General features: G+C 41.3%; 1 protein-coding gene across 2 annotated transcripts in view; it reads right to left on the reverse strand.

The window, feature by feature from the left end:
* Window positions 1-21,271, reverse strand: part of BCL2 (BCL2 apoptosis regulator) — a 96,880-nt gene that overhangs the window by 5,255 nt on the left and 70,354 nt on the right. Inside the window, exon 2 of one of the 2 annotated variants that reach the window (XM_030265409.4) lies at window positions 3,173-3,335. The exons of the other annotated variant lie outside the window; for it this stretch is intronic. Within the exon in view, the coding sequence (XP_030121269.1) occupies window positions 3,173-3,335 (163 nt within the window). The remainder of the gene's footprint in view (window positions 1-3,172; window positions 3,336-21,271) is intronic. 2 annotated transcript variants of the gene reach the window in all.

A 21,271-nucleotide genomic window follows, 5' to 3' on the forward strand; every position in this document is an offset into this window, starting at 1 on the left:
GAAGGTGTTACGGTTGTGTTACACCTACGATAATCTTTCACAACTGTCACCAATAAGGGTGATGCCGTGGTCCAGTGCTCCAGGAAAATCTGGTCATGCACGTAGGCACCAAATGGAAAGGCTGTTTAAGTAGCAAAGATAAAGTTTTTGTGACTCATAAATACAGTGGGATTTGACTGGACAAATGACTGGATTGGTGATACTCTGCACGTAATGCCTTTCTTTCAGGCTACAATTCCTAACGAGCATGACGCTTCAGGGCATTCCTCAGAGACAGATAAATCATGTATGATTTGTATGGCACGAAAGCAGTAAATAGCCAAGCTGAATGACTTTAAAAATGTGACAAAACTGATAGCATCATTTATGGCAACTCTTTTACTGGGCTGCCAATTAAGGTCTGCTCCCAAGCTATTGCAATAAGCCCATGAAACAGCTATCTAACATGACAGTTTCTGTCTCTACTTTTATTACCCTAGACTTCCCATTTTTAGTAGAAGTTCACATTCTCTATTAAAGTTATACTGCCTTTAGCTGTTTTGCAATGTTATTATGACCTGTCTTCTAATCATGCATATCTGTCTTCTAATTATGCATATATTGTTATGGTTTACAGCAGGAACTGAGGAGAGAAAGGTGTTCATTACTGATGTAAAGCTTCCAACCGAGTTAATGACAATCAAATTCTGTGGTCAAATTAGCTTCCCTCATCAGGCATCTCTAATTATTGTCCGAAGAGGCGCGTTTGTGGTTTTACCACGAGAGGGCGTGTAAGGATTTTTAATATTTTGACTTCTATTCACTAGACACTGAGTGAGATTCAAATAAATAATAGATATTTGCTTCCAAAATATGTTACTACATTAAGTAATATTGATGTATGTTATAGGTCAGAGTGGATGTAAGCAGGTAAGGCTTGGTAACAGAACAGCCACAGGCTCTGGCCAACCGAGTGACGTGAAAACACGTCTGCCTCTTGCTATTTCTCAATGCTTGTTCCTCTAGGCAATCATTTTCCAACTTGGGTTTCCAAAGGTATATTCTTAAGTGAAAGCAGCTTAACCTTTTCTGGGGAGGATGGAATCTTTCATTTCATTTCAGAGAGAAGTTGGCAACTTTTGCTTAGCTGCCTGTTTTTTGACATAGATGTTCACAAACTCTGGCCTTAATATTCTGCTGTGCTGTTTCAGAGCTGAAAAAGCACACTCAGTTTGCTGTGCAGCTCTTTGGAAAGCTGCTTTTATTTCTCCTTAAGGCTATGAAGTAACACAATATCCCAAAATGTTACAGACTGGGCTAAATCCTGTTGTCGCCAGTACAGACTCACTCACTTCCACGGGAGCCTTGTCTGTATAGGGAGCTCAAGATCAGGCCTTATAAAAATACAACACGGGTAAAGTTCAACACTTGGTGATATTATTATGGGTGGAAAAGAGAGGAAATGAAAAAAAAAAAAACTTCATGGAAATGCAAGTCATGTGAAAACATTTAAATGTTAAGGTTTTCATGGTTTCTTTCCGTGAGGAAGGTCTCACTTCTGTATATTCATGACAGCTGATGCATACACAATATCAATATCAAAATGAGCGTATTTTGTGTCTCCCAGTTCAGGAATATTCCCCCAGTTTTTCTGTGAGACCATTTCCAATGATTCCATAGAGCTTCTGGTACTGGGTATGGAGATGGACGGAGGTGAACAGTAGAACTTGGATACAAGACAAAAATATGGCATAACCTATAGCTCAGAAGAGGAATGTTAACAAAAAATGTGCAGCATGCAGTACTTTTTTGTCCGAGATTATTACAACAATAACATGAACCCAACCTAATGGTGTCTGCACTATATATTACAAGTAGCTCTTTATGATCGTTCCCCCTCCCCTTCTCAAACATTCTGATTAGGCCTATTTCCGAAGCTTGTTTGAACAGCCTGTCACTATTTGTTTAAGTTTCAAACCTGTTTTAAATAAACACATGTCCATTTTATGTACTAAAACAAGGGGGGTGGGAGGAGGGAAGTATGACCCGTTGCTGAAAACTATTTTAGCACAAAGAGAACCCTAAACAGAATTTTAACCTTTCATAAGGTTTTGTCTTCTGTAAACCCATGTATTTGTCACTGGATTTTTGTCACCTAAACTGCTCTGTTTAAAATAAGCGAATCTCAGCTAAAATAAATAAGATTAGGAAAATTGTTTGAAACACTTGATGTCCTTTGAAAAGCACTCTTTATAATTAAAGCAAGGGTCCCCTTGGCAAATAGACTGAGGCAAGTTCTGGCTTGGTCAACCTTTCTGGAAGTCTTACACAATTGGAAAGAAAATCTTTGCAGACCTTGCTTTTAAGACCTTCAAAATTTAATGGGAAGTTATATCCTGGATGTAAAATTATACCAGAGCTGTTAAAAATTATATTGAAAAGAACTCTTCATTCACTTCTGTAACTACTTAAAAAGCCATTTCTTAAGAAGATTTTATTAAGTCAAATCAGTCTGTTGCTGGTTTACTGTGCAACTTTGTGTTGACTGTTTCTGTGAAGCAAGAAAGGTAGCGGTGGAGAAGGGAAAAGATGCTCTGCCTGAGCTCCTCTTAGGCACCAAAGCCCCTGAGATGCCTGCTTCATCTTGCCTGCTTTGACTGGAAGCCATGAGGTGCCCCAAGGGCACCCCTTACTTCCTTCTTGCCCACTGGACTACATATAGGGAGGATAGGGCATGTTCCTGGCCAGAGTTCCAGGGATTTGCAGGGAGCCCAGGACAGAAGTGGAGTTTGCCCCTCTGGGAGGATTAGGAGGCGTAATAGTGCACTGAGTCAGGGCAGTCTCAAAACAAAGAGATCACACTATTTCGCTCTTCCGCTGGCCCAAATTCGGCAGCTCTGATCCAAGAAACAAATGTCATCTTTAATTACACGGGCATTCTTTGCTTGTGGAATGAACCAACTTTGTTCAGCCTCGGTACTTTGGCAGCTCAGCTTGCACCCCAGCCCGAGAGGCAAGGCACAGCTCCTCGACCACAGAGGAGGACTTGCTGCCCACAGTCCAGAGAAGCATTATGGATGTGACGGCTCCTCAGTGGAAGTGTGGAGAGAGAAGGCAATTTCTGCCTGGCATTTCTGACTGAGGGGGCGGCGGGGAGAACGAACATGAGGAAGTAAACGCTTCCTTTTTCTACCTGAATCAAACAGCTGGTGAGGAAGTGACTTTATTTCCCTCGTTATCATTGGTTTGGCAGGATATCCTCTTGAGCCACATTGTATTGAATGAAGAGCCAAAGAGACTTCCATTTTACTGTACGGGAATTGCCTCGCAGCTATTTTACGCTGCCCTCTCTGTGACTGCAAAACAAACAAACAAACACACACTAGCCCCCGGCTTTTTAAGAAACTTGCACAGGTCTGAACATGACCACTTTGCCACCCACTACAGGGCAGGAGAGGGAATGGCACACACTCTGATGCCAAGGTTTGGCAGCTGAATGACTTTTCCCTCACCCCTGCCTCCACACAAATGACATAAATTCTCATAAAAGCTTTTGTTCCCACATGTTAACTCATTTCAGAAAGAGTTTGGAAAGGGAGGGAGGGAGGGAGAGAGGGGGTGGACAGAGCTGGTTAAATCGTCCCATGTTTTCTATGCTGTGAAACCTCATTAAAATGTCATCTAGCAGCTAACAAGAAAAGTTCTTGGAACACAAAGAGTAGACAAATGTGTAGCTGTTCTTTTCCCAAAGACTTTATAAGTCTTTTATGCAAGCCTAAGTCGTGAGTACAAATAAGGGCAGCTCAGCCCTTGGCTGTGCTGTGCTGAGGTGTGGTGTTTCACAAGGTCCGTATCTTTAGAGAGGCCGATATCTTTTTACACCTGGGAGTGCCGATCTGCTGGTAGTCCAGGTGCATATTAACAAATTATAATGGGAAGGAAAAGAAGGTGTCACCACACAAGCCCTGCTGATCATGGAAAAAGAACCTGCCTGGGGAGTGGCTTTGGCACATAAACCCCTGAATCGATTCCCATTTGGGTTTTTTTCTTTCCCCCTTCACCTTTGCTTATGGTAGAAACTGGGTCTATTTTGGAGACATTGTTCAGTGGTGAACATGGCAGTGCTAGATTAATGACTGGACTTGATGATGTTAGAGGTCTTGTCCAACCTGCTATGATTCTATGATTCTGTTTTGAATTCTGTTTCTGGAAGGCCTGACACAGTCTTAGGTCTGCAGCTGATGTATTAGATGCTGGCTGCATACACTTTTTTGTTTCTTCAGTGTTGTCTGAGGTTTCTGACTTTGAACAAAATTGGTTTTCATCACATTAGTCTTGCCTACCTTCTTTGTTCCTTGTTCCTTACTATCTATGCATATAAATTCCTGCATCAGTGAGCCTGTGATTTTGGGGGTCTCACTGTAAGGTTCTGTGAACTGGCATTAGTGGAAATAGTATCTGCATGACTGACTAAACATGTCACTCAGATGGAGACATCTAAGGATCCAGGATTGACTGTGGTTATGTTTGCTCATGAAAAGTGATGCATATGCTTAGAAATATATAAATGTGAGTAGTTATAATAATGGTGATGACTAGTTCCCCTGTCTATGCTCCTAAAGAGTGATCCTCCTGTCAGGTAGGTTTCCTCCAGACCCCTGCGAGATTAAGGGTAAATCCAGGCTTTGAGGAATAGTCAAGCCATATCTTTAAACATGGGATTTGAGGTGTTGATCACTCAGCTTGGATGGAAATCCATCCAGTGTTCAGAGTAGGCCGCATTCTTGTCAAACCAAGTCAGCATGAGAACTGTTTCAGTAATTTAGTCTTGGCATCTCTATTTAATTCATTTAAATGTGGTTCTGCAATATGCAAAAGCCCAGATCTAATGGAGGCCGCCTCATTCTCTTATTCCTGGAAAGGTGCACACTATAAAATGAGGAATTTCTGGCATTAGGATAACAGCACTGCAGGATAATAGCACTGCAGCAGCTAGCTGGTGGTATTTGAAGGGTGCCACTTCTAAGGGAGCACTATTAGCAATTATGAGAAAAAGAAGGCAAGAAGGCCTTCTGGACAAAATACTGTGTTCAAACAACACAGTTAAACTGCTCTACTTGATCCTTCACAATTTTCAGATACTTTGTAGGTTGATAGTCCTACTCAAATAATTTGCTGCTTTATTGAATTTTCTGAAAATATTTTACTTAAATAGAATGCTAGAAACTGTTCTACCTAGAAAACAAATGTGTCCCTACACGTGAATCTCAGTTGCACCAAAACCAAGTCATTAGTAGGCCATATTCTTCCCCAAATTACCAAACCCATTTAGTGACATCCATTTGTGGATTTGTGAATCCCTTTGAAGGAGACAGCAAGTGTCCCAGAGCTGCTGGGGAGACTCATTTCACGCTGTAATGTCATTCTTATACCTGCATACTCCAAAAAGAGGCTGGATGCACAAAGACCCTGGTCAAATATTCATAATGGCTTAAAAAAAAAAAAAAATGGGATTGAATGTCAATGCAGGCCTGTTTTTCTCTAAATCTTGCTTAAATTCTCTGTCTTGTTTGTAACTGGCTTTCAATATGAGTGGTCTTATACTGCAAATAGCCCAGCTAATTTAAAAGCGCAGCTCTGAAGATTTGTCTACAGTGGGTGCTGCACTGACAGTAGAGGGAAATGTGAACATATCCCCCATTATATTCCCTGCCTGCTCCAGCTGCCTGGGCTGCTCTTGGGCTGCTGCAGAAGAGTTAAATCACAATAACCACTTGGGAAATGGGAAATGAAAGTAGCTGCTTGTAGAAGTGCTCAGAGCGCTGTGGCACAGTGTTTGTCCTCCAGGCCACGGAGGCTCTCATTTAACAAGCGCATCCAGAGGTGCTGGGCTCAAGGTGGAGGCAGAGAGAGGACAGCAAGGTGGCAAAGCTGTCAGCCTGGGGAGGGACCTGGCTCAGGGTGGCTTTGGCCAGAAAAGGCTGAGTGCAGGTGTGAACCAGATGGGTGAAATCTGACTGGTCTGAGCAGGTTGTCCCATTGACTGCACCACGAGGGACCAGTCACGTGTTTTTCTGCTGCTTGTTTTAACATCCCTCGGGGATATGCTCCATCAAATGTTTGTTGTTTCAACACTCCGTTCTGATCCAAACTCCTTTGGCTTGACAAGCTCGTGCTCAGCGTTGAGCAAGAGCAGCACAGAGCTGGAGTGGTGGCCTGGCTGTTCCATGGTGCTCATGTTCCTGTGATGCTCCATGGTGCCCCAGCACCCAATCCTGGTGTGACATGACGCAGGCACTTGTTTTTTTTATAAATCTTGTGACAAGCAACTGATTTAGAGGGCCAGTGAGACAACACAGCTAGCATTACGCTAAAGTAACCTCACAATAAATCCACAATTTAATGAGTAAGTGCAAAAAAAGGCCATGCTCTAGACTTCAATGGACATTTACATTTCTACCACCAGCCACCTGGAAAATACGAATTTGCCCATGTGTTTTCTTTGGCAGCCTACACCTCATTAGCAGCTCAGACCATTTCTGCTCACCTGAAAAAGGCTTATTTGAGACAGAGAAGAGGCAGCATTTTTTAGCCATTGCTGTCTTTAGCCATTTCCTAAGTCAGCCCTCCCACCAGGAGCTATGGGAGGCAGACAGGTCCTGGGAGTCTGACAGAATGCAGCAAATTCTCCCCTTCCAAAGTGGTGCACTTTAGAATGGGGCCTCTTGGCGTCTTGCTTCATGTTCTCATCAATTCACAGCTAAGTGATAATGGGAAATTAAAATAAAGGGAGGTTCTCTGTTCAGAAGAGATTGTTTTTAATTAGGTGCCTTCCTCCACCCCACTTTTAGTCCTTTCTGTCCTGTTCACCACTTGTGCAAAAATGTGAGACCTGGTAGAAAAACGGAGGGTGAAGGAGCTGGGAAAGGAATGAGCAGAGTCTGCACAGACTGAGGCAAGTAGAAATTTGGACAAACATAATTAAGTGGGACTGGTGAAAACTGTTGTCAAACAAGTTGAACTTTTATGCCAAGACAGCTTTATGTGTTGCTTGCCTTATAGATGGGGGGAGGGGCTTGTAGGTTAAGGTGGGCTGGTAAATCTTCAATTTTTGGGTTCATCCAGAAAGTCCTTTGGTAAATGTTATCAGGTAAGAGTTAACAGGGACCACTTAAAAAAAAAAAAGGACCAGTAAGAGTGTAAGAATACAAGCCAAGTCACAGAGTAAAGGACTTTGTTTTGTTATTCAAAACAGCTCAAATTTATTTGCATACACAGTTGTAATTCATTAACTATGGCAAATAGATTTATTGGCCAACAAAACCAAAATATGAAGCCCTAATAAAAGGCAAACCATCTCTGCCTCTCAACCTGCAAAACCAACACCAAAACATACAATAGGCATCCTTCAGGAGAACTGGGATCTTCTCCCATTCAAAGGAAGTACCACCAGGAGGTTGGAAAGCAACACACCTCCTATACATACATATACTTTGACTCTTCTGTAACAAGATATAATGTCTTGATGATATAAGGAAGAGCACAAATTCTGCATGTTTCCTTTCAGCAGGAAGCTCTAAAACTGAAAAATACTGAACACTGCTAGCAGGAGAAAAAGTGCTATTCTTTAAGTACTTCAGGGGCTTTGCTGGTGTCACTGTTCTGGCCATATTCCTTGATGGAAACATGGCTTATACCAGCTGCAGCAGTCTGCCAGCATGGGTGAAGTACCTCCCAAACAATGTGAGTTATACTGGCAAAAGGACTCTTCTCTGGTCTAAGTCTACGTAAGTCTACATAGTGGGGAATGGAATCATGCCAAAATAGCTATCTTTGTAGGCTAGGGATGTGATTTTTTCCTCATGAGATAGTTGTGCTGGCCAGACTTTGTCATGTAGACCCTAGGAATTTTTATTTGCAAAATAAGACTGTAATTTATTTTAACCAGATGTTCAGCACTGATCTGTGTCTGTGCATTCACAGCACACTCCAAGTAATTTTTACTGTGAAAGACATATACCTTGGACACTGGTAAGATTTTTAAAACATAATGCTGAAGCTTTAAGACTGTGGTGGGCTTTCCTTTCTTTTTGTTGGTAATGGGTAGCTCCCAACGAAGTAAGCTGGTGTTCTGGGTGTTGAGTTTTGCTCCTATCAATCAGATTCCCCACAGGCCCTGTGGGGAAAAGTCTCAGCTCTCCCAGTTATCAGAAATTCACATCAATTGCTGAAGCAAGTCATGCAGCTCCTTACAACCTAATCGTTGCTGGGAGAATAGAGTGAGAGCTGAAATGACCTAGGATCTCTCTTTTCTCAGTAAAAAGCAGGAGGTACGAGTGCCAGTCCTCTGAATAAACAGATCCCTCTTTGTTTTCTTTCATGCCTGGTGTTCTTGAGGGGAGGCAGGGGCTGGTTCTGCTACAGGACAGTGATCATCAGAGTGGTCACGTAGCTGTCACTGGAGCCCGATGTACCAACCACTATCAACAAGTTACACATACACATCCTTGGGAACAGCTGAAATACAGCTTAGCCTGCATTCCTATGGCCAGTCATTCAAAACAGAAATGAAAGGATTTAGCTAACTGCTGCTTTTTTTTTTTCATAAGCCTGCATGTCCTTGCATATCATTCACAAAAGGCTGCACATTTATATTTCCTGTTGACATCCTTTGAAAGGGAGAATGCCAATGGAAATTGGATCTTTTAATCAACAATTTTTGTGGACAGCAAGCCAGATGAAAATTCATGAAGGATTAAATTTGATCATTGTGACCTTGAACTAAGAGGACAAGGAAAGAGAATGCTGTTAACTTAGGCAGGAAGAATTGGTAATTACTCTGTGTGTTGGTATTTACAAGTCAGTAGAAATTTCACGTGAAATTTCATGCAAAATTTCAGACACTCAAAGGAAAGAATATAAAACAAAATCAGGACTGTCATCAAAGGAAACAAAAAAGCATCACCTATGAAATTTGCCTTGAAAGCTTCCCCAGTTTCTAAAATAAATAAGACCCCACCAATCAGAAACCACAGATCAAAATTGATATAAAGTCCTTCATAAATGTCATAACTTTTTGTTTTAATACTTCTAAGAGCAGATGGGAGCACACAGCAGAACACAGTTCTGCAGAGGGGAAGAGAGAGCTCACCTTGCACTCATCAAGCTACCTCAGGGTCAGGGATAGGGGTGCAAACACTGTGGGTATATTAGAACAGCACTCCAGGCAGACTGAATATTCCTGCTGTGAAACTAGCACAACCACTGCTCAGAGGCAGCTCCAGAATCCCTGTGCAGTGCTGTGCTCTGCCATGTAGATGTGCCCCGAGGCAGTACCGGAGAAAAAAATGACGGATCCTGCTCCTGCTTACGGCACTGCCTTCCCTGTAGAGCAGCATGAGCCGTGACTCCTGTGCCAGCAGCTGCTGCTGAAAGCCTAGTCTCTCCTGCCCAGTCACTTCAGTGTAGCCTCAAGAATTTCATTAACACATTAATCTGCAATTAAAGAGCTGCCCTTGCTTAAGAGCCAGAGGAAGTGATTACAATGGCTGAGGGATTCATGTGTGGTGGAAGGAGAGGCACTAGATCTGGAGGTAAGTACAGCAATCATCTAGAGGATGACCACAAGTAACTCCTGTGTGCAATTACCTCCCGCTTCTGTCCCTCTTCAGGTGATGTCCCCTGCACATCTTGATGTTCTTTTCCTTGGGATTCTGCCATTGCTGCCAAAATGCTGCTTCTCCCTCAAGATCTTCCATCACCAATATCTGCTGCTCCTAGCCCGAAGTGGGAAGGCCCAAAGATAGTTTCCATCAGCTTTGCATCAATACGGGCTTCCTGCCACAGTGGTAACTCTCAGCTGGCACTTTATGGCTGGAATCCAATGTATAAGTGCCATAAACCCACCCAGGAGCTGCCTTCATAACCTCCTATAATTAACTGTTGCTGCTATAAGTTTAGACAAACCCAGGAAATCACATGCAAAAAGTCTGATTTGCTATCTAATCAACTTCTATCTAGGTTCTTATACCACACACATTGCTGTGGTATCTGAGCATCTTGATGCCTGGATGCAAGTCAGATAAACCCTTTCAGCCTAGCTAAGCTACAGTCCTGACACTTCTACACTCTTTTGCAGCCAACACTTTTGCTACCAGCAAACTGCAAAGAAGCTTCTTCAAAGATTTGCTGAATGTACCAGCTTCTCCTGTCTTCCTTTCCCAGATAATGTAAGGTTGGGAAATTTGCCAAGCATCATGCTAAACTGAAAGAGACATTCAAATTGCAGTGAGTGCAAGAGCCAAGGGAGCCCAGCCTGCCAGAATGTTATTGTAGTGTTCTCAAGAAGTTCTCAGCATTAAGACTTCATTTCATTGTGTACCTGTCTGTCTGGTTAGGAGATGCTCCACTGGAGACCAGAAAGTCATTGCTTCCTCAATATTAAATACAAGTGTCTCAGCCAGCTACAAGCCATTTGTTAGCTTCAAACTTTTGAATCAGTTTTGTTTCTTTTTCTTTTAAGATTGGAGGCGTTTGATCCTGCAGTTACCATCACTTGAAACAGAACTTCTGCTTTCAAGAAGATTTTGGATATACCCTTTTCTGATGACCATATGATTGAAGCAAGAACACAGAGAGGGACCAGCAGTCAAAAAGGTGATGAAAAAAACATGTATTATTTCTGGATGAGAAATAATAGATAAGGGTTTGATTGATTTAAGAACAAGTAAGGGAGAAGAAAAGTTCAGAACTTATCTACACTTTTAACAGTAAAGAAGCAATCCTCCCACCAGGAGGGACCATTTATACTGATATCAAAGTGTATTCTGACTCATTAACTGAAATATGTTGTGCTGGTGGGAGACAGTTGTATCAGCAAGATTTTGTCTACAGAAGGGTTTGCACCAGTGTAACTTATATTCATACAAAAAGTCAGATGCATCAGCAACATGGGCACATGGTGGAGTGCAAACCAGGCATGAAACATAGGGAAGCATTTTCAGACCAATGTTTTGGGCTATTTTACATCTCTGCATTGTAAAAGTTCCTGTATGTCCACAGTGAGAGCAGTTATCATACAATGACCCTCAAACCTGATCTAGAGCTACACAAGCATCAAGAAACTAAAAGAAAACCAAAGCAGCTTCCTTTTTTAGGCCATCTACTCCCACAGCTTTAGCCATAGAGTTTGGGGGAGGGGGGGTGAAGGAAAGAAGCTGAACTGAGCTAGTAATCACCGCATTAAGTTGATTTGACTATTAGAAAACTTTAATTTCAATGTTCCCCATGGCGTTTCTGGTATTTATTTCCTTATTTACTTCTTGAGCCTATTTAATACTTTGACCTGAAGGAAGAAGAATTCATACAAGCAAGAAGATTAAAGATTCAAATTAGTTAAAGATGAAACAAATCTATTGATTCATTATAGACCAGTGCTCTCAGGATCACCAGTGAAACTATCATGTACTAATGCCATAATGTGCTATTATGTACTATGCTTGAAGAAAAAAGACATTTTCAAGAACAGGTTATTGATGGCTTTTGATTGGAAAAAAATACACTGCTGCTTTGCATTCTTTTGGCCCAGTGCTTTCTGTTCCATCCAAATGGCCCTTCTACATTAAGAACCATGAAAGGGTCAGTGAGTCTCTTCTCACACCAACCTGACCTTGCATGTTGATTTCAGTCAGATTTTGCCATCTGTGTTCACTCCAAAATTGTACTTCTGAATTTGCATTCCTTTCACACATTGGGGGCTTTTTATATGCTTTGCTCATGTAGTCGCTTTCCTTCTGGTGCATGTTTCTTCTGCCATTTCTTGTGTGATTCCTTCTTCTTCTGGCTATTTAACCTTACTTCCTTCATTACTTCTCTTTTCACTATTCACTTTCAAGCATTCAGTGCTGCCTCGCAGAGTTTCTACAAAGCATTTGTCCATACACATTTGTCCTTTCCTTAAAAGTATATTGCTTATTCCCATCTATGGAGCAGAAGTTAGTGGAGACAAATAAATGATTGTCATTGTGCCAGCTAATCATGCCTGAGCTGTGGTCCCAGCAGGTTTTAACTGCAGCTGGCTGCCACAATGCTGAGTGCAGCCTAGGTGGATGCAATAGCCAAGTCACCGCAGGCACTGTGCCAAAGGTACAGTTGTGCTGTGACACAGTGGTAGCCTGCAGCGAGACCAGCCCTGACTAGTACTCGATGATAGCTCAAGACCCAGTTTGTGTCTCAAAGAAACCCAAGTCAAGTTGGTGTTCCTCTAGAAGCAAGCAGGGGTCAGGTAGGAATGTTTAAAATAAGGCTTAGTCCAACACCATTTGTGCCAGGTTTGCTGTGAAGCCAACACAAAACCATGCTCAGAAAGCAGGGATGCCTGGGCAATGTTCAGCTGGAAACCTGCATGCAAAAACCTCCTATGTGAAAGGCACAGCACACCTGTATGATTTATCAAGGAGCTAGTAGCAGCTGAGCCATATGAGAAGTTCTCTGAAGGCTTTCACACTCCCGGGAGGAGGAGCAGCTCATAAAGCTGTATTTATTACTTCACCTCTGGTCAATTTTTAAGGGTAGATTTAGGAGGAGGAAGATGAAGTTGCGCTTTGTTGAATTTTTACACATTAAAATACATATTTATGTCACAGAGGTTAAAGAAAACAAAAAGAGCATCACCTCAAAGAGGTGAAAGTTTGATCCCTGAACTGCCATCTCAAATTAGGTTTCTGGTACACGTAAGTGTTAGTACTCAGTGAGTTAGCTACAATCAGTTTGTTATTGATACCCGAGTTAAGAGCAGTTTCTTCCTTCTGCCTCTCTTTTCCAAGACAGTATTGTGTCAAGTGTTAACAAAATTGCTCTTCTAATTTCTGTGCCTCCTGATTTATTTGGCCAGGCTTAGGGGAGTAGCCCAAGTCCCCATTACCACAAATCTCTTAACAATTCTTTTGAGTTCAACAATGCTCATTCTGTTTCCTTTGCTTAAGCTGGACATTAGCAACAAAGACCTGCTAATGTCTTTACTTTTCAAAAGTTGTAAAAATGCTTTGGAATTTCTACTTTAGCATTTATTTATTTGTCTTCAGAGATTCAGTTGCACAGCCCTTCCCACTTACAGTTCAGCTAAATAATGTTTATGTTATCCTTCTATACAGGAGTATTTCCTCTGCCTCCATGGCCCAGTCTTTCTTTCCTGAACAGTTTGTAGGTAGGTAATTACGTTGTTCCACTACATTTCCCTACCACTCATTGCTATTAAAATCATCCTCCATGGAAAAATACTCTGATTGCTCTTTTCCTTTTAAGCTTGTTACACTTGTCTAAATAGTTACGCTATTCAACTCCTTTTTCTGATACCTTCCCAGTTTTCCTGAATTCCCTTTTATATGTTTACCAAAATTACGACTCTCCGATGGTCGTAATTGGCATCATGTTCTCTGAATTCACAAGACGCTGCCATATATACAGATGTCTTTAATAGACATATCTGACTAATATGTTCCCCAGACGCTCATAACTTCTGGCTTATTTGCAGGATCTACTTCTGTTCTGGTCCTTTCCATTTTCTAGGCTCTCTTTCACTCAGTTGCTGTACTCTCTATCTAGTGAACTAAAACACCTTCTTGCATAGTCTGTTCTGGCAACACTGAGAACTGGCACAGATCTCATCGCTTCATCAGACTTGCATATGAAACTGGGAACAGCTGAGTCAAAGCCATTTGCCCTGTCTTGGACCAGAGTTCTCTGTCTAGCCAAATGATGTTACTTCCCAGACAATTTCTCTTACTTACTGGTAAGAAAAGTTCATCCAGTGCCTCATGATATCCATTGTTTTGGCTGAAATTAAGAAGCTTGCTGAGCTCATGTTCGTCATGACCGTGTTCCTGGGGAAAACTGGGGGTGTTTGCCTCACCAGTCTCATTCTGACTGGTGGCTAAAGCCAGCTTTAGTTGCTAAGAGTCACACTGTCTGCCGGCGAAGGATGATCTGACCCTCTGCTCTGCACCCATAAGGAGACTGGCTCCTTGAAGCAAAGACTTGGCCAGCTCTGAGAGCCACCCTTCCCCTCCCAGATGACCTTTCAGCTTCTGAGCTTCCTCAATTTGTCACAAACATTTGTGGGACTTCAGAACATTTGAAAGTAAAGAAGCAGAAGCTGTGTCAGATCAAGGGTCCTTAAGGTAAGATATTTTAACCAGTTCCAAAGTCAAAATAAGAGTTACTGTCTTTTTATCTACTTGCTTGTAGTAATAAAATGTTTGGCTTTTGGCTGGGCAAACAACTGTCAGTACTGTTATAGCCCATGCGAGTTCCTTCTTAGTGTCACGGAAATGTATCCCACTTATCTAAATCTTGAAAAAATATGCTTTCAAGTTAGATTCCTAAACACATGAGTAGACATCTAAGTAGACTGAGCTTTGCAGTGGGGACCTTCTCCCTTGGTGGCCTGAAGTTAGACACATGACAAGTATTGGAAGTCTTGGGCTGAGAAATACACTACAAAGCTACAGTACGGATGGGGATAGAGGAATCAGTTAAATTCCCCATCCCATGTCTAAAATTTTAATATTATGCATTAATAATCATTGCACTGATAATAATTTATTAAAGCTGTTGGGATTTAAGAAATCTTTCCTGAAAATGATGTTTGAATTTTCTACACTCTTTATTTGACAGGGTTATTTGACAGGTCTTACTGCTCTCAGAGTAGAGCAATAAGACTATAAGAACACAGAAAACTTTTCAATAGGGAGAGCACTGGAACAAGGCATTTGGGAATGTAGCCATCTAACAGAATAAGGAGTCAATGAGTGACAGGGAGAGAGAATGTGCAGATGGAGATTCAGCACTCCCAGTCCTCATCATGCAAGAAATAGAGGGATTTCAATAACATAAGGAAGGACAGGAAATTCAAAGCTGGTAAGAGAGCATACTTTTGCATGCCATCATCAATTAGACCATCTTATTATATAAAGTATTTAAATTAGGTAATTGCTACAGAATGCTGAGATGAGAGTTTAGTGAGCTTCGAAGAATAAGTAAATATTTCTACAGTAGACAAAAGCCATTAACAGTCCAAAATAATAGGGACAGTAGTAATAATAATGGTGGCAATAACAATAATAGTAATAATAGTTGTTATTATCATAATAATTATAATGAAAGGCTTTTGTTTGAAGGATTAAATAAATCTCTGATTTTTGGGATTAGTGTGAGATCTTCAAAAGGACTATACAAGACAGGGGGAAGGGTGGGAGATGACATTATCCTAAATCCACCTCTTGGGGCTTTCTTTGCCTTCATTGAAGCAGGTGGTGTCCAGCACAGGCACATACACAGTCTGTGCTAGATTGATCATGATTCCAATAAAGATGGACAATTTAAAATAATTATGTATTAGCTGACCAGGGGATTTTTGTGTCCTTTTGTGTTTATAAAGACATCCTTCTAAATTTTTTCATGTTTATCAAAAAAAAACAAAGACTTTGAGGCAAAAATCCATGGATTCCTAAAGTAAGAATTGTATAGACATTTGAAAAAATTCTACACAAACAACATAGTACCCTTAAGAAAAAATTCCAGTATGCCTTTTTATCTTCAAAAAATGTTGTAAGTTAAATGCAAAGCATAATGAAAAACTGAGAAATTAAGTTCAAACCCAATTTTTAGAATGGGCAAATTCTTTAATCTTGGAATGAACATTTTCATAAACTATTTAATGAAAACTAAAATTAAACAGAACAAAATTTAGGTTTTGTTCATGTGCTTTATCCAAATGGAAAGAATAATAATTCAACATATAATGACAGTAACATAAAGGAAAGAGACTGTGTTTAAAAAAAAAAAAAAAGAAAAAAAAGATTGTTCTTTTTCTTACTTAACTGAAAATAAAGCTAAAAAAACCTGGTAACAATACAGAATCTAACCATGTGCCAGGGTATAAAATACTACTGTTTATGTAGGGCTGCCTTCACTCCTTTGTCCAGCCACAGACACTGTGACGGGTCAGTCATGGATTTTTAACTGAATTAATCACAGCAGGGGAGGACGCTCTTCCCGGCTGCTCTGAGGACCACCCCTGCATTCCTGCTCTGTTTGAGGCTGGAGTGAATGCTGGAAGAGGCCACAGAAATATGGCTGATGGTGCTGGTGCAGAAGAGGATTCACCATGCTGCAGATGGGCAACTGGAACCAGGGGCAGAGGGGCAGGCTGAGCACAGGCATCCTCATGGAAGGCCCCCTGTAGGAGCAGGGGCACAGATGGTCTCCCTTCACATGGTGGTGCTACAGAAGACAGCAAAAGCACATCAATCTGCAGGACTTTATCAGTCTTTGCTTCTTCTCTACCCTCCCTAGAGGACTCCTCAGTTTATTTTTATTTTTCAGCCTTCCTTGAATCTCTTTCATTTCCTCCCCTGCTCAATTATGCAGCATTACATTATATAATTTAGACAGAAGAACGTGAGCATTTTTAATGACATCTAGTCTTTTAAAACTGCTTCGCAGAAGAAAATACAGCTTGTACATCTGTAGTGTGTCACGGGGTAACACAGTAGTGTGTTTCCCACCATAAGCCCTCCCCCAAGTACTTTCACTCACCCCTTTTCAGACCACTAAGTAACCACTGCCAATCACCCTTCACGCCCCATCCCACCACTTTCGCTCTCAGTCATTTGCCCACTGCCTGTGAATCTGTCAGGACTTACTTCACTAAACCATTACAGACACCCACCCCTTCTTAATCACCTCCCGAACACTTTCATGTGGGCAGGGATATTCATCAGTTGCTCAACTACAGCTCTCAGTACTGTGGCCAATGCAATAAATTCAGAGCGAGAAAGAGAGGAAAGAACCAAGTGGTATGGGCACCAGGTGGGAAACTCCTCAGTCAGAACTTTAAGCAGGTATGAGTGTCTCAGGGCAGCTGGGGAGTGCAGGAAACTCTTTTGCTTGAAGCACTTCTGTAATGAAACAACTACACCCAGAGGCAGGTCCCCTTAGGTTCAGTAATTGCAATGATTGAGAAAGAAACTCTTCCAGGTGATTCAGAGAAACAGCCACATAATGTGGCTATCCCCACACTGCCCCCCGATGAAACCTCTCTTCCCGTCTATCGAGCATACAGGGGAAAGTCCTTGCCTACCTACCTGAACCAGAATCCCTCATTTAGTCTTGGTATCTCAGTGCATCATCTGTGGGTGGTGGTAATAAAGTGCTTGTCTGGGGTCCATGGAGAAGTGTTCCTGGAAGGTGAGTGCTACAGCAGCTGTGGAGGATCACCCGCAGTGGGAAATGACAAATGACAAGTGCCTCTGCATGTGCGCAGAGTTGGGAAGTCCCCACAAATGGGGTGTCCATGCCTGCTGAGATCAAGCACAGACACTCTTCTCTGTTTCTCTTGTAAAAAGGGTCATGGTATTTCCCTTTGGGAATTGTGTATTGTGGCAAGTCAATTTTTAGCTGTGTTTATCTTAAGTGGTTTTAAATTCCCGCATTAGTTTGCTACAGTAAAAGAAACTTCCATGTGTATATCTCCTCAGTTTTTGAGTGGAAAATGACAAGAAGAAATTTCTCAACAATTCTTCAGCCTGAACACCGCTTATCTTTCCTTTCAACCTACTGTTGAATGAAGTACCATTTCTAGCTAAGGGAGGCACTATTTGACAGAACAAAAGGTATCTCTCCATGCCTGTCAAGCTCAAGGATATCTGGAAGGTACTGTATTCAGATTTACTACCTTACAGAAGTATTATGCAGAATACAAAGATACTTTTCCCTGTAAATACATCTAATGCCTAAATACTGGAGATATACATATAAGTGTATAAATATATATGCATATTATACATATGTATATATATATATACACACAATACATGTGTGCGTATGTATGACACTGAGCAGTCTGAAGCACTAGGTGAAAAATCAAGACCCATGCAAGGAAATTAAATCCAGTATTCTGTTACTGTTTTTCCAGCTAAATACCATCCTCTAAAATACTCTGGTTCATTAGTAGAGCCCACCACTGAGTGGTTACCGATGTAAAACATCCATCTTACACGTTGTAAAGGCTCAGTGCCAGAGCCTGCACTTCCTGTAAGCACCTGTTTCATCCACAGCCCTGAGGTCAACTGAAAGAGTTCCCATGCTTTCATTTGACTTTGATCAGGTCCTCGACATCCTAAAGTGAACCTTCCCACCATCCAAAGAAAGAACCTTCCAGCTGTGAAAAGGACCCCAGAGCTCAGCTTGTTGTGTTACCAGGGGTGTGGGGGTAGTATCTGCACAGAGACCAGGCAGACCCTGGAAGAGAACGGTCTGGACTGTGCACTGAGGGTTTCAATTACAAGGTTCATTTAACCCAGAAAGCCTCCTGCTGCAGAAGGCCACAGATGTTTCGTTACTCCCCCTTGGTTCTTCCTATCTTGACAGACATCACAGAGACACCGTGCATAATAAGGGTTTATTCGAGTTTTCCGCTCGGGACTGTGCCCTGACCCCAGACCACTGAAGAGCCGATCTCATCCCAGCTAGCAGATGCCTGTGTGAGATCTTAGAGTTCTTGTCCTTCACAAACACTTCTTAGTCCGTCTATTGCCAATTAAATCTCCCTATTGTGATGCAAAGAATGATAGCAGCATTTTCTATGTCCACACACTGCCTAAACTGATAAAACACTCAGTATATGTTAAGAATATAAGTGTGCTCAGTCCATTCACAACACACAATAAGTGAACAATTCAATTAACTAATGCAATTCATATTTCATTAGGACAGAAGCTGTTTGTGACCTTAAACGGACAACAATTTCATGACGGCACTGCAGAATTTTAATTAGATAGGAAAATAACAAAGACAAATGAAACAGAGGGAAAATGCGCTGCCTGGCAGAATTGTTCCAAAGAACTTAAAAACAAAAGATGCAGTTGTTCTGCTAAGTTCTTATCCAACTTCCCCCTTACTAATGATGCAGAGAACAAAACATTATCACGTTTCTTTGCCTTTCATTTGTAGAGAAGGCTGTCTCAGCATGTGAACCTGGTATGGTACCAAAAGGCACAGGGAAGAGTAGTCCAAGAGCCTGGTTTAGCTTTTGTCCATGGGTACCTAAGTGAAGAGCAGCTCCTCTAAGAATAATTTTTGTAGCAGTTTTTCAGAAAAGGCCTAAATATTTGGGCCTAAAATCATTTGTGAAGGAAAGTGGTAAACCAACCAACAACAGACATGATTAATAAAATTTTTAGTAATATTAGGACAAAATAACACACAAAATCACAGTATATAAAGGACTCTGATTAAAGCAGAGAAGGATTCAAATATTAAGCTGTGATTGCTGTAATATTTCTTTTTGAGCTACTCTTAAGAAAATGAGAAAAGATTAACAAGGTTCGTTATTACGGTCCTGTAGTAATTTCATACTTAATCCAAAGTATTACCATATATGCTGACCTTTATGTGAGAAAAGTGGCTCCCTACACTCTGAAATTTGGTTTCATTATTTTACTATGTATTACCAAAACTGTATGTCATCTTACAGAAACATAAAAGCATGAGATCCTTCAGTTTTTGGATACTACATTTAAAGAGATGAAAGAAGGATGAAAGGATGAAACTATCAGATCAGAGTTCACGTTCTGCAGAATAGGCTCCCCCTGCCCCCTCCTTCCCAGACTATGATTTATGTTTTAAGGATAAAAACAGTAAATACATTTTGTACAAATCTGGCCAGATTTTGTGTTAAAGGCAAGATGCTGAATAGGAAGCAGTTGGATGTGTAGCAAGATGTGTCTGTTTAATCAGGGTATTTGTTGATCTGGGTCAGTAACAGGATGGTTGTTTGTCCTTGGCCAGTGGGTGGCAATGGCAGCAAATGGCTTATAGTAGACAAGGATTGATTTTGATAAACATGTCCAGATGGGTATGATTTAAATCAGTAAATATATTGCTTCATATAAAGAGATATTTTCAAATTAATTTTAAACCAATGTTTGCATCTACAAGTCAGTAGATCCTACATATACACTCTTAAAATAGTATTTGAACCAGGGGAATATCAGTAAAGAAAAAGGAAAATAGCTTTGCCTTCTCCGATTGTAACATCTCCGATGCTTTATTTTTTCATTACATATTAGATCAAAGTCCTGTTGTCTGTATATTAATATAATTTATTAGTTATTTTCTCAAACTTATTGTGATCTGAAGCTAATTTTACTGGAAGAGATGAAGTTAATTTATCGTAAGTCTTGTAAAGCAAGTTTTTAATGCAATGAAAGTATCATAACAGCTGCTAAATGAGAGAGACCATAAAAAGGGAGTTTCCAGAACTCACTGATATTAGCTGCTCACCCATACATTCCCTTCCTCTCAAGTTTCAAGATGAGATTATTATAAAAACAGGCTGATTTGTTACCAAAAAAAAAAAAAAAAAAGAAACTGTCTGAACAAATCTGCAAATAAACCAGCTTGGGGGAATTCCCATGTCTGTGTCTAACCTCCATGATCAAAATAAGGCATCCTTGACCTGACAGAAAATTCTGCTATTTTTCAGTACTTAACTCTTCACCTGATGGGGTATCTGAGCATCACAGCTCATGCTCCAGGAGGAAAGCTGTGCTTTAACTGTGGTGGGCCCAGCTGGCGCCAGACTCCTCAGGCTGGAGGGGTGACTGCTTAGGGATGAGCAGTGGGAAGCAGGGTGGTGGCCATTGCTGGTGACAGCGGCAGCATCTCGCCCAGCCCCTGAGCACTGCACTGAGTCCCCACACCATGGAGAAGCTGGGCCCAGGCTATTTATCTGTGATAAGTGCAGCCAGTTGTGCAGCCAAATTGCTCTGTACGGCTTCCTTTTAATTTTTTTCCTGTTGAGTTTTTGGCTTGGCTGATGGAAGACGGAGAGGAAATGCATCCCAGCAAAACCGCCGCTCTTGGATTTGTGGGGGCCTTGTTCCAGTCTGCTTGCTGGCCTTGGGCTGACTGTGAGCTGCAATTGTTTTATTTTTTTTAGCATTTTCTACACTTAAATTTGAAAATCTGATGCCAGATTATTTTCTTTTCCTTACAGTACTGCAAAATTGGGATAACCCCACAGCCATTCTGGGATCTGCTCTGCACAGCCAGAGATGCCACTGACAGTTTTTAGATAGAAGGAAGCTGAGGCTAAAGAGCAGAGAATATTTCTTGCCCTACATTGTTCTTGAAGACTATTTCTGGCACACAGGAAGGTCTCACAAAATTACCATCAAACTTATTTTAGCTAATTCCATATGTGACTTGAAGTACTCCAGAGGTGTGTGTC

This window comes from Taeniopygia guttata, chromosome 2, assembly GCF_048771995.1.
Source record: "Taeniopygia guttata chromosome 2, bTaeGut7.mat, whole genome shotgun sequence".
Taxonomy (NCBI): Eukaryota; Metazoa; Chordata; class Aves; order Passeriformes; family Estrildidae; genus Taeniopygia; species Taeniopygia guttata.